Source organism: Salvelinus alpinus, chromosome 2, assembly GCF_045679555.1.
Source record: "Salvelinus alpinus chromosome 2, SLU_Salpinus.1, whole genome shotgun sequence".
Lineage (NCBI taxonomy): Eukaryota > Metazoa > Chordata > Actinopteri > Salmoniformes > Salmonidae > Salvelinus > Salvelinus alpinus.
Window position 1 is genome coordinate 85,917,033 of NC_092087.1, and position 13,171 is coordinate 85,930,203.

General features: G+C 44.0%; 1 protein-coding gene across 1 annotated transcript; it reads right to left on the reverse strand.

The window, feature by feature from the left end:
- Positions 1-773: 773 nt before the first annotated feature.
- LOC139545201 (B-cell receptor CD22-like) lies at positions 774-11,954 on the reverse strand. Its single transcript, XM_071352714.1, has 8 exons — positions 11,141-11,954; positions 10,781-10,981; positions 10,263-10,589; positions 2,234-2,488; positions 1,716-1,970; positions 1,537-1,624; positions 1,404-1,443; positions 774-1,281 (listed from the first exon to the last, which is right to left on the reverse strand). The coding sequence occupies exons 1-8, from the start codon at positions 11,172-11,174 to the stop codon at positions 1,114-1,116; spliced, it is 1,368 nt and encodes a 455-aa protein (XP_071208815.1). The 5' UTR covers positions 11,175-11,954; the 3' UTR covers positions 774-1,113.
- Between the last annotated feature and the right edge of the window lie 1,217 nt (positions 11,955-13,171).

Below are 13,171 nucleotides of genomic sequence, written 5' to 3' on the forward strand. Positions count from 1 at the left end.
CCATTACCTAGCATGTGGTGGTCTTACTGTAGTTTCAGCTGTGTTGGATGGGGTGTTGATACTAGCATTACCTAGCATGTGGTGGTCTGACTGTCGTTTCAGCTGTGTTGGATGGGATGTTGATACTACCATTACCTAGCATGTGGTGGTCTTACTTACTATAGTTTCAGCTGTGTTGGATGGGATGTTGATACTACCATTACCTAGCATGTGGTGGTCTGACTGTAGTTTCAGCTGTGTTGGATGGGATGTTGATACTAGCATTACCTAGCATGTGGTGGTCTTACTATAGTTTCAGCTGTGTTGAATGGGATGTTGATACTAGCATTACCGAGCATGTGGTGGGCTTACTGTAGTTTCAGCTGTGTTGGATGGGATGTTGATACTACCATTACCTAGCATGTGGTGGTCTGACTGTAGTTTCAGCTGTGTTGCATGGGATGTTGATACTAGCATTACCTAGCATGTGGTGGTCTTACTATAGTTTCAGCTGTGTTGAATGGGATGTTGATACTAGCATTACCGAGCATGTGGTGGGCTTACTGTAGTTTCAGCTGTGTTGGATGGGATGTTGATACTACCATTACCTAGCATGTGGTGGTCTTACTGTAGTTTCAGCTGTGTTGGATGGGATGTTGATACTAGCATTACCTAGCATGCGGTGGGCTTACTAAACACCTGAAGGAGCAGAGCTAATGAATAGTTCAACATATTTCTACATGAAATGTAATCAAATCTGGAAATAGCAAAATCTTATAGAAAAATAGAAGAAGCCTAATCTATCCCATTTATCATCTATATACAAACTGTGTTTATCATCTATATACATACTGTATTTATCATTAGGATAACAATCTAAATTCCAGCATTCACTCAAAAGTTAAAGGTCATTGTCTGGAAAACCTAATAGATAAGAAAGCATAATGATAGTAAGAGAATAGCATTGTGAGGCCTAGCTTTGGTTTGATGCTGTTGCTCTTCAGTCCAGGTTCTGTGGTGGTTCTCTTCAGTCCAGGTTCTGTGTTGGTTCTCTTCAGTCCAGTTTCTGTGGTGGTTCTCTTCAGTCATGTTCTGTGGTGGTTCTCTTCAGTCCAGGTTCTGTTGTGGTTCTCTTCAGTCCAGGTTCTGTGGTGGTTCGCTCCAGTTCTCATAATCGGAGGGCTCAGCATCTACCTGAGGGGCTGTGTCACTGTCCAGGTTCTGTGGTGGTTCGCTCCAGTTCTCATAATCGGAGGGCTCAGCATCTTTCTGAGGGGCTGTGTAACAGGGGAGTCCCTTAATCTGAAAGAAGACACTCTGAATTAGCACCTTACGAACCACTCCCTCTACATTTTTATGTAAATTACTTTTCTTGCTGTCTATGTTATTAGGATTAAAATAACTTTGGTTGTTGACATTATTACCTGTGTGTCTGCCGTGGCATCACTTCCTCCTGTGGATCTCCTGTAATGAGGAACAGAGTGAGTTCTGCTCTCTACTGACCTCTAGTGGAGGTTGATATGTTACTAATACAGTATGTGTAAATGGCTGGCTCACCTCTTCATATAGCAGTAGATGGTGACTAGAAGAGCTCCAGCAGTCAGGACAGCCCCCACCCCCACCACAGGAAACCAAGGAAACACTGCTGCAGTATCATGAGGTTATAAATGCATGATGTCAGAATGAAATCTGTAAAGTTACAGAGCACAAAAATAGACAGAATGTGTCATACTTACATATAACATTAATATGGACAGGGATAGTCTCTCTCCCTATAATGTTCAGAGCCTCGCAGTAGTATCCCTCTCTGTCCTCAGAGCTGATATTATGGATGGTGTATCTCTGTCCAGAATGTCTCATCGACATGTTCTTGTACCAGGTGTATTTGTCCACAGGTGGGTTGGCGTCACTGCTGCAGGTCAGAGTCACTGAACTGCCCTCCACTATTTCACCAGAGGGACTGACTGACACCGAGGTGTTCTTTGGGCCATCTGGTAAAGGACCATTAAAAAGACATTAACATCTTGGTTATGGTATATATTATCTTGGCTTTCTGAAGACATTAGATTTAGCAAATAAAGTACATCAGCGCATTTTACAAGATAGATTAAAATAATTACATTGAGAAAAATGTAAAGCACATGCACTGAGGTTCCAACATGATGTTACTTCATAAAGAATACAACTGGAGATAGATACAAAATAATTACAATGTTAATATACCAAGCTAATGATTTAAACCCTATGTACTTACATCTGACGGTGAGAGTCTCTTCAGCAGAGGGGAGATCCTCATGGCCTTCTACAGCACAGGAGTATCTGCCTGTATCCTCACTGCTGACTGAGAATAGGATAGAGACAGTAGAGTAGGTGTTGCTATTTGGTATAGGCTGTCCATTCTTATACCAACTGAAGGCTGTGATGGGGTCCAGTGTACATGTGATTTTACACGTTAGTGTCACATTCTCCCTCTCTGACACAGATGTAGGATCCATCTCCAACACAACATCTGGAGTTAAAGGAAACAAATCATTAATATCCTCCTAAATACACAATATATTCAAATGTATGTGGACACCCTTTCAAATTAGTGGATCCAGCTATTACAGCAACACCCATTTCTGGCAGGTGCGTAAAATCGAGCACACAGCCATGCAATCCTCATAGAAAAACATTGGCAGTAGAATGGCCTTACTGAAGAGCTCAGTGACTTTCAACGTGTCACCGTCATAAGATGCCACCTTTCCAAGAAGTCAGTTCGTCGAATTTCTGCCCTCCTAGAGCTGCCCTGGTCAACTGTAAGTGCTGTTATTGTGAAGTGGAAACATCCAGGAGCAACAGCGGCTCAGCCGCAAATTGATAAGCCACACAAGTCAAGCTCACAGAACGGGACTGCCGAGTGCTGAAGCGCTTCGTACTTTAAAACCGTCTGTCCTGGGGTGTAACACTCACTACCAAGTTCCAAACTGCCTTTGGAAGTAACTTCAGCACAATAACTGTTCGTCGGGAGCTTCATGAAATGGGTTCCCATGGCCGAGCAGCCGCACACAAGCCTAAGATCACCATGAGCTATGCCAAGCGTCGACACAAGATAGCGCCGACAGAGATGGTCACCTCGCTTCAGGTCCTTAGAAAACGATGCAGTTCTTTGTTTTTTTATGTATTATTTCTTACATTGTTAGCCCAGAAAATCTCAAGTGTTATTACATACTGCCAGGAAGAACTATTGGATATAAAAGCGACGTCAACTTACCAACAATACGACCAGGAATACGTCTTTCCCGAAGCGGATCCCTTGTTCGGAACTCCACCCTGACATCGGATCTTATCCCAGAGGCCTACCCAAAACAATGCGGTCGCCGCAGGAGAGGCAGACGGAGCGGCCTACTGGTCAGACTCAGAAGGCGAGCACACCATCCACCGCTTCCGAGCATATTACTCGCCAATGTCCAATCTCTAGACAACAAGGTGGACGAAATTTGGGCACGAGTTGCCTTCCAGAGAGACATCAGAGATTGTAACATTCTCTGTTTCACGGAAACATGGCTCACTATGGATACGTTGTCAGAGTCGGTACAGAAACCCGGTTTCTTCATGCATCGCGCCGATAAAAACAAACATGTCTCTGATAAGAAGAAGGGAGGGGGTGTATGCCTTATGACTAAATACTTGTGGTGTAATCATAACAACATGCAGGAACTCAAGTCCTTCTGTTCACCTGACCTAGAATTCCTTAAAATCAAATTCCGACAGCATTATCTTCCAAGAGAATTCTCTTAGATTATAGTCACAGCCGTGTATATCCCCCCCAAGCAGATACCTCGTCGGCCCTGAAAGAACTTCAAACTGGAAACCATACATCCCAAGGCTGAATTTATTGTAGCTGGGGATTTTAACAAAGCTAACCTCATAACAAGCCTTCCTAAATTTTATCAGCATATCGACTGTGTGATTCGAGCTGGTAGCATTCTGGATCACTGCTACTCTAACTTCCGTGATGCATACAAAACCCTCCCCCGCCCTGCCTTCGGCAAATCTGACCATGACTCTATTTTGTTGCTCCCAGAGTATAGACAGAAACTAAAACCAGAAACGCCCATACTCAGGTCTATTCAACGCTGGTCTGACCAGTCGGATTCTATGCTTCAAGATTGCTTCGATCACGTGGACTGGGATATGTTCCGGATAGCATCAGACAATAACATTGATGTATACGCTGACTCGGTGAGCGAGTTTATTAGCAAGTGCATCAGAGATGTCGTACCCACTGTGACTATTAAAACGTTTCCTTACCAGAAACAGTGGATTGATGGCAGAATTCTTGCAACACTGAAAGCGCGAACCACCGCTTTTAACCATGGCAAGGCGACCGGAAACATGACCGAATACAAACAGTGCAGCTATTCCCTCCGCAAGGCAATCAAACAAGCAAAGTGTCGGTATAAGGACAAAGTAGAGTCGCAATTCAACGGCTCAAACACGAGACGTATGTGGCAGGGTCTACAGTCAATCACGGATTACAAAAAGAAAACCAGCCCCGTTGTAGACACCGATATCTTACTCCCAGACAAATTAAACAACTTCTTTGCTCGCTTTGGGGACCGTACAGTGCCACTGACATGGCCCGCTACCATAGACTGTGGGCTCTCCTTCTCCGTGGCTGACGTGAGTAAAGCATTTAAACGTGTTAACCCTCGCAAGGCTGCCGGCCCAGATGGCATCCCTAGCCGTGTCATCAGAGAATGCGCAGACCAGCTGGCTGGTGTGTTTACGGACATATTCAATCAATCCCTATCCCAGTCTGCTCTCCCCACATGCTTCAAGAGGGCCACCATTATTCCTGTTCCCAAGAAAGCTAAGGTAACTGAACTAAATTACTATTGCCCCGTTGCACTCACTTCTGTCATCATGAAGTGCTTTGAGAAACTAGTCAAGTATCATATCACCTGACTTGGTGATAGACCTAGACCCACTCCAATTTGCTTACCGCCCCAATAGGTCCACTGATGATGCAATCGCAAACACACTGCACACTGCCCTATCCCATTTGTACAAGAAGAATACCTACATAAGAAAGCTGTTCATTGACTACAGCTCAGTTCCCTCCAAACTCATCGTTAAGACCCTGGGTCCCCTATGCAACTGGGTCCTGGACTTTCTGACGGGCTGCCCCCAGGGGGTGAAGATAGGAAATAATATCTCCAACCAGCTGGTCCTCAACACTGGGGCCCTACAAGGGTGCGTTCTCTGCCCTCTCCTGTACTCCCTGTTCACCTATGACTGCGTGGCCATGCACGGTTCCAACTCAATCATCAAGTTTGCAGACGACACTACAGTGGTAGGCTTGATGACCAACAACGACGAGACGGCCTACAGTGAGGAGGTGAGGGCCCCTGGAGTGTGGTGTCAGGAAAATAACTTCTCACTCAACGTCAACAAAACAAAGGAGATGATCGTGGACTTCAGGAAACAGCAGAGGGAGCACCCCCCCATCCACATCGACAGGACAGTAGTGGAGAAGGTGGAAAGTTTTAACTTCTTCAGGGTTGGTGTCCAACCTAAGTGTATGTTAACTTCCGACTACAACTGTATGTCCTCTGATGTGAAATACAAGATTTGTTATTTTTCTGTTACATACCACTACTAAGCCTGTATTACTGCCCTTAATAAGGTAATTACAGTTATCTACAGTTGAAGTTGAAAGTTTACATACACTTAGGTTGGAGTCATAATTAAAACTTGTTTTTCAACCACTCCACAAATTTCTTGTTAACAAACTATAGTTTTGGCAAGTCGGTTAGGACATCTACTTTGTGCATGACACAAGTAATTTTTCCAACAATTGTTGACAGACAGATTATTTCACTTATAATTCACTGTATCACAATTCCAGTGGGTCAGAAGTTTACATACACTAAGTTGACTGTGCCTTTAAACAGCTTGGAAATTCCAGAAAATGATGTCATGGCTTTAGAAGCTTCTGATAGAATAATTAACATCATTTGAGTCAATTGGAGGTGTACATGTGGATGTATTTCAAGGCCTACCTACAAACTCGGTGCTTCTTTGCTTGACATCTTGGAAAAATATAAAGAAATCAGCCAAGACCGCAGAAAAAAAATTGTAGACCCCCACAAGTCTGGTTCATCATTGGGAGCAATTTCCAAACGCCTGAAGGTACCACGTTCATCTGTACAAACAATAGTACGCAAGTATAAACACCATGCGACCACGCAGCCGTCATACAGCTCAGAACTGTTTGGCCATAATGACCATCTTATGTTTGGAGGAAATGGGGGAGGCTTGCAAGCTGAAGAACACCATCCCAAATGTGAAGCACGGGGGTGGCAGCATCATGTTGTGGTGGTGCTTTGCTGCAGGAGGGGCTGGTGCACTTCACAAAACAGATGGCATCATGAGGCAGGAAAATTATGTGGATATATTGAAGCAACATCTCAAGACATCAGTCAGGAAGTTAAAGCTTGGTCGCAAACGGGTCTTCCAAATGGACAATGACCCCAAGCATACTTCCAAAGTTGTGGCAAAATGGCTGAAGGACAACAAAGTCAAGGTATTGGAGTGAACATCACAAAGCCCTGACCTCAATCCCATAGAAAATGTGTGGCCAGAACTGAAAAAGCGTGTGCGAGCATATCCGAGCATATTACTCGCCAATGTCCAATCTCTAGACAACAAGGTGGACGAAATTTGGGCACGAGTTGCCTTCCAGAGAGACATCAGAGATTGTAACATTCTCTGTTTCACGGAAACATGGCTCACTATGGATACGTTGTCAGAGTCGGTACAGAAACCCGGTTTCTTCATGCATCGCGCCGATAAAAACAAACATGTCTCTGATAAGAAGAAGGGAGGGGGTGTATGCCTTATGACTAAATACTTGTGGTGTAATCATAACAACATGCAGGAACTCAAGTCCTTCTGTTCACCTGACCTAGAATTCCTTAAAATCAAATTCCGACAGCATTATCTTCCAAGAGAATTCTCTTAGATTATAGTCACAGCCGTGTATATCCCCCCCAAGCAGATACCTCGTCGGCCCTGAAAGAACTTCAAACTGGAAACCATACATCCCAAGGCTGAATTTATTGTAGCTGGGGATTTTAACAAAGCTAACCTCATAACAAGCCTTCCTAAATTTTATCAGCATATCGACTGTGTGACTCGAGCTGGTAGCATTCTGGATCACTGCTACTCTAACTTCCGTGATGCATACAAAACCCTCCCCCGCCCTGCCTTCGGCAAATCTGACCATGACTCTATTTTGTTGCTCCCAGAGTATAGACAGAAACTAAAACCAGAAACGCCCATACTCAGGTCTATTCAACGCTGGTCTGACCAGTCGGATTCTATGCTTCAAGATTGCTTCGATCACGTGGACTGGGATATGTTCCGGATAGCATCAGACAATAACATTGATGTATACGCTGACTCGGTGAGCGAGTTTATTAGCAAGTGCATCAGAGATGTCGTACCCACTGTGACTATTAAAACGTTTCCTTACCAGAAACAGTGGATTGATGGCAGAATTCTTGCAACACTGAAAGCGCGAACCACCGCTTTTAACCATGGCAAGGCGACCGGAAACATGACCGAATACAAACAGTGCAGCTATTCCCTCCGCAAGGCAATCAAACAAGCAAAGTGTCGGTATAAGGACAAAGTAGAGTCGCAATTCAACGGCTCAAACACGAGACGTATGTGGCAGGGTCTACAGTCAATCACGGATTACAAAAAGAAAACCAGCCCCGTTGTAGACACCGATATCTTACTCCCAGACAAATTAAACAACTTCTTTGCTCGCTTTGGGGACCGTACAGTGCCACTGACATGGCCCGCTACCATAGACTGTGGGCTCTCCTTCTCCGTGGCTGACGTGAGTAAAGCATTTAAACGTGTTAACCCTCGCAAGGCTGCCGGCCCAGATGGCATCCCTAGCCGTGTCATCAGAGAATGCGCAGACCAGCTGGCTGGTGTGTTTACGGACATATTCAATCAATCCCTATCCCAGTCTGCTCTCCCCACATGCTTCAAGAGGGCCACCATTATTCCTGTTCCCAAGAATGCTAAGGTAACTGAACTAAATTACTATTGCCCCGTTGCACTCACTTCTGTCATCATGAAGTGCTTTGAGAAACTAGTCAAGTATCATATCACCTGACTTGGTGATAGACCTAGACCCACTCCAATTTGCTTACCGCCCCAATAGGTCCACTGATGATGCAATCGCAAACACACTGCACACTGCCCTATCCCATTTGTACAAGAAGAATACCTACATAAGAAAGCTGTTCATTGACTACAGCTCAGTTCCCTCCAAACTCATCGTTAAGACCCTGGGTCCCCTATGCAACTGGGTCCTGGACTTTCTGACGGGCTGCCCCCAGGGGGTGAAGATAGGAAATAATATCTCCAACCAGCTGGTCCTCAACACTGGGGCCCTACAAGGGTGCGTTCTCTGCCCTCTCCTGTACTCCCTGTTCACCTATGACTGCGTGGCCATGCACGGTTCCAACTCAATCATCAAGTTTGCAGACGACACTACAGTGGTAGGCTTGATGACCAACAACGACGAGACGGCCTACAGTGAGGAGGTGAGGGCCCCCGGAGTGTGGTGTCAGGAAAATAACTTCTCACTCAACGTCAACAAAACAAAGGAGATGATCGTGGACTTCAGGAAACAGCAGAGGGAGCACCCCCCCATCCACATCGACAGGACAGTAGTGGAGAAGGTGGAAAGTTTTAACTTCTTCAGGGTTGGTGTCCAACCTAAGTGTATGTTAACTTCCGACTTCAACTGTATGTCCTCTGATGTGAAATACAAGATTTGTTATTTTTCTGTTACATACCACTACTAAGCCTGTATTACTGCCCTTAATAAGGTAATTACAGTTATCTACAGTTGAAGTTGAAAGTTTACATACACTTAGGTTGGAGTCATAATTAAAACTTGTTTTTCAACCACTCCACAAATTTCTTGTTAACAAACTATAGTTTTGGCAAGTCGGTTAGGACATCTACTTTGTGCATGACACAAGTAATTTTTCCAACAATTGTTGACAGACAGATTATTTCACTTATAATTCACTGTATCACAATTCCAGTGGGTCAGAAGTTTACATACACTAAGTTGACTGTGCCTTTAAACAGCTTGGAAATTCCAGAAAATGATGTCATGGCTTTAGAAGCTTCTGATAGAATAATTAACATCATTTGAGTCAATTGGAGGTGTACATGTGGATGTATTTCAAGGCCTACCTACAAACTCGGTGCTTCTTTGCTTGACATCTTGGAAAAATATAAAGAAATCAGCCAAGACCTCAGAAAAAAAATTGTAGACCCCCACAAGTCTGGTTCATCATTGGGAGCAATTTCCAAACGCCTGAAGGTACCACGTTCATCTGTACAAACAATAGTACGCAAGTATAAACACCATGCGACCACGCAGCCGTCATACAGCTCAGAACTGTTTGGCCATAATGACCATCTTATGTTTGGAGGAAATGGGGGAGGCTTGCAAGCTGAAGAACACCATCCCAAATGTGAAGCACGGGGGTGGCAGCATCATGTTGTGGTGGTGCTTTGCTGCAGGAGGGGCTGGTGTACTTCACAAAACAGATGGCATCATGAGGCAGGAAAATTATGTGGATATATTGAAGCAACATCTCAAGACATCAGTCAGGAAGTTAAAGCTTGGTCGCAAACGGGTCTTCCAAATGGACAATGACCCCAAGCATACTTCCAAAGTTGTGGCAAAATGGCTGAAGGACAACAAAGTCAAGGTATTGGAGTGAACATCACAAAGCCCTGACCTCAATCCCATAGAAAATGTGGGGCCAGAACTGAAAAAGCGTGTGCGAGCAAGGAGGCCTACAAACCCGACTCAGTTCCACCAGATCTATCAGGAGGAATGGGCCAAAATTCACCCAACTTATTGTGGGAAGCTTATGGAAAGCTACCCAAAACATTTGACACAAGTTAAACAATTTAAAGGCAATGCTACCAAATACTAATTGAGTGTATGTAAACTTCTGACCCACTGGGAATGTGATGAAAGAAATCAAAGCTGAAATAAATCATTCTCTCTACTACTATTCTGACACTTCACAATCTTAAAATAAAGTGGTGATCCTAACTGACCTAGAACAGGGAATTTTTACTCTGATTAAATGTCAGGAATTGTTAAAAACTGAGTTTAAATGTTTTTGACTAAGGTGTATGTAAACGTCTGACTTCAACTGTATGTGAAATGTGTGACAGATTACCTGTGACAGTCAGGGAGACAGGTGAGCCAGAAAACTTTTCTCCAGATGTTATGAATCTGAACCTGTACCCAGCAGAGTCACTCAATTTCAGGTCTGTGATTCTCAGGGTACAGTCACTCTCCTTATCCCCAAGGTACTCTATATGACCCTCATTCCCTGGCGCTGAGCTCAGATCTTCAGTGTCCATACCAGACCATTTAGTAAACCAGAAAGATTGTTTGATCTCATGATTACTGGGATATGTGTAAGAGCAGGATATGTTCACTGTTGACCCCTTCAAGGCACAGATACTCTGATGGGTGTAAGTCACACTCCAACACTTCTTACCTGAAAGACAAGAAGACAATAGAACACCTTTTATAAATCTTTACATCTTCAATTACAATATCTACTACTACACACTGATGTTGTAAAAGTAAAAAACAACATGTTGAATAGACTAATGATCAATATTCAGTATCACAACTTTAAACAACATTGTATTCATAAGAAATTTGTATTAAAAAGTCCACACTCACACACTGCATGAGAGAGGAGATCCTCGTGGCCTTTTACAGCACAGGAGTAACTGTCTGCATCACTAACGGAGTCTGAGTACAGGCTGGAAGTGTCCTCCTTTACTTTGTGTCCGTTCTTGTACCAAATGTAAGTGGGGTTACCAGTCAGAGTACAGGTGGTTCTGCAGGTCAGTGTCTCACCAGTCACCTTCACCTGAAGACCTGTAGAATAACAATATCACTGTAAATCCCTTTATCACTGACTTATCACTCTAATACAAAGATGGAAGAAATCCTATGTTATACAGACATAAATACAAACCAAGACAATGTTCCTGAACTAAATGGAATTCAACAGTTTAGCTTTGAATGTAACTGTACCTGTGACAGACAGAGTGACTCCAGGACTGCCCATATATTTCCCTCCGGTCTGATCTGTTAGTAATCTGAACTTGTACTCAGCAGAGTCACTCTCTCTCAGGTCTGTGATTCTCAGTGTGTGACCATTCTTCTTGTCTCCATGATACTCCAGACGACCTGCATACTCTGGGTCCTGACCTAGATCTTCAGGTTCTTTACCAGTCCCCAATTCAGTGAACCAGAAGGTTGTTGTGTCTGTACCACTGGGATATGTGTAAGAGCAGGACAGGTCAACTGTTGACCCCTTCAAGGTACAGATACTCTGAGTGGTGTAAGTCACACTCCAGCCATCCTGACCCAGTACCACTGAAACAGTCACGCAACACAATGGTGTCAGAATTAAGCCAGACTAAGGGACAGATCGAGAGACAACAGATCAAGGTGTGCCATGCTACTATAGCCTGTGAAGCCTGGCCTACCGTAAATCTTCAATTAGGCTGGGTGTTTATTTGCCTACCGGTAAATCACTTAGAAACAACAGGCACTTTATTACAGACAGGCTTATATTTGAGCCAGGCTTCTATTTTCTTAATGCACACTGCTTTCACTCATTTGCATAGTTAATAGTTTAATTCCAGCGTTAATTTCCAACATTTTAATACATTTCTTCATTTCCTTCACTAATGTGATCCTACAGACCGCAATATACTGAGGGGCCCCAAAATAGGGGAGGGTTGTCAAACTTTTTGTTATTGCTTTAGGGAGGGTTTTGTGTTTTTTTATTGGCCACAGGGGAGGGTAGTGTGTTGTTTCTCTGGTTTACATTCGGTATTTTGCAGGTTTTACTCTAATTTCTTCCATGCTAGCTAAATGTCCTCATCTTCTTGCATGGCCTCCACTATATCAAGGTGTTTTGGTACTTCCATTATGCACTACGCTTTTACACACGGTAACTTTTACTATACCACAGGTCAATATAGTCTACCTACCACAGGTCAGTATAGTCTACCTACCACAGGTCAGTATAGTCTACCTACCACAGGTCAGTATAGTCTACCTTCCACAGGTCAATATAGTCTACCTACCACAGGTCAATATAGTCTACCTACCACAGGTCAGTATAGTCTACCTACCACAGGTCAGTATAGTCTACCTACCACAGGTCAGTATAGTCTACCTACCACAGGTCAGTATAGTCTACCTACCACAGGTCAGTATAGTCTACCTACCACAGGTCAGTATAGTCTACCTACCACAGGTTAGTATAGTCTACCTACCACAGGTCAGTATAGTCTACCTACCACAGGTCAGTATAGTCTACCTACCACAGGTCAGTATAGTCTACCTACCACAGGTCAGTATAGTCTACCTACCACAGGTCAGTATAGTCTACCTACCACAGGTCAGTATAGTCTACCTACCACAGGTCAGTATAGTCTACCTACCACCGGTCAGTATTGTCTACCTACCACCGGTCAGCATAGTCTACCTACCACCGGTCAGTATAGTCTACCTACCACAGGTCAGTATATTCTACCTACCACAGGTCAGTATAGTCTACCTACCACAGGTCAATATAGTCTACCTACCACAGGTCAGTATAGTCTACCTACCACAGGTCAGTATAGTCTACTTACCACAGGTCAGTATTGTCAACCTACCACAGGTCAGTATAGTCTACCTTCCACAGGTCAGTATAGTCTACCTACCACAGGTCAGTATAGTCTACCTACCACAGGCCAGTATAGTCTACCTACCACAGGTCAGTATAGTCTACCTACCACAGGTCAGTATAGTCTACCTACCACAGGTCAGTATAGTCTACCTACCACATGTCAGTATTGTCTACCTACCACAGGTCAGTATAGTCTACCTATCACAGGTCAGTATAGTCTACCTACCACAGGTCAATATAGTCTACCTACCACAGGTCAGTATAGTCTACCTACCACAGGTCAGTATAGTCTACCTATCACAGGTCAGTATAGTCTACCTACCACAGGTCAGTATAGTCTACCTACCACAGGTCAGTATAGTCTACCTACCACAGGT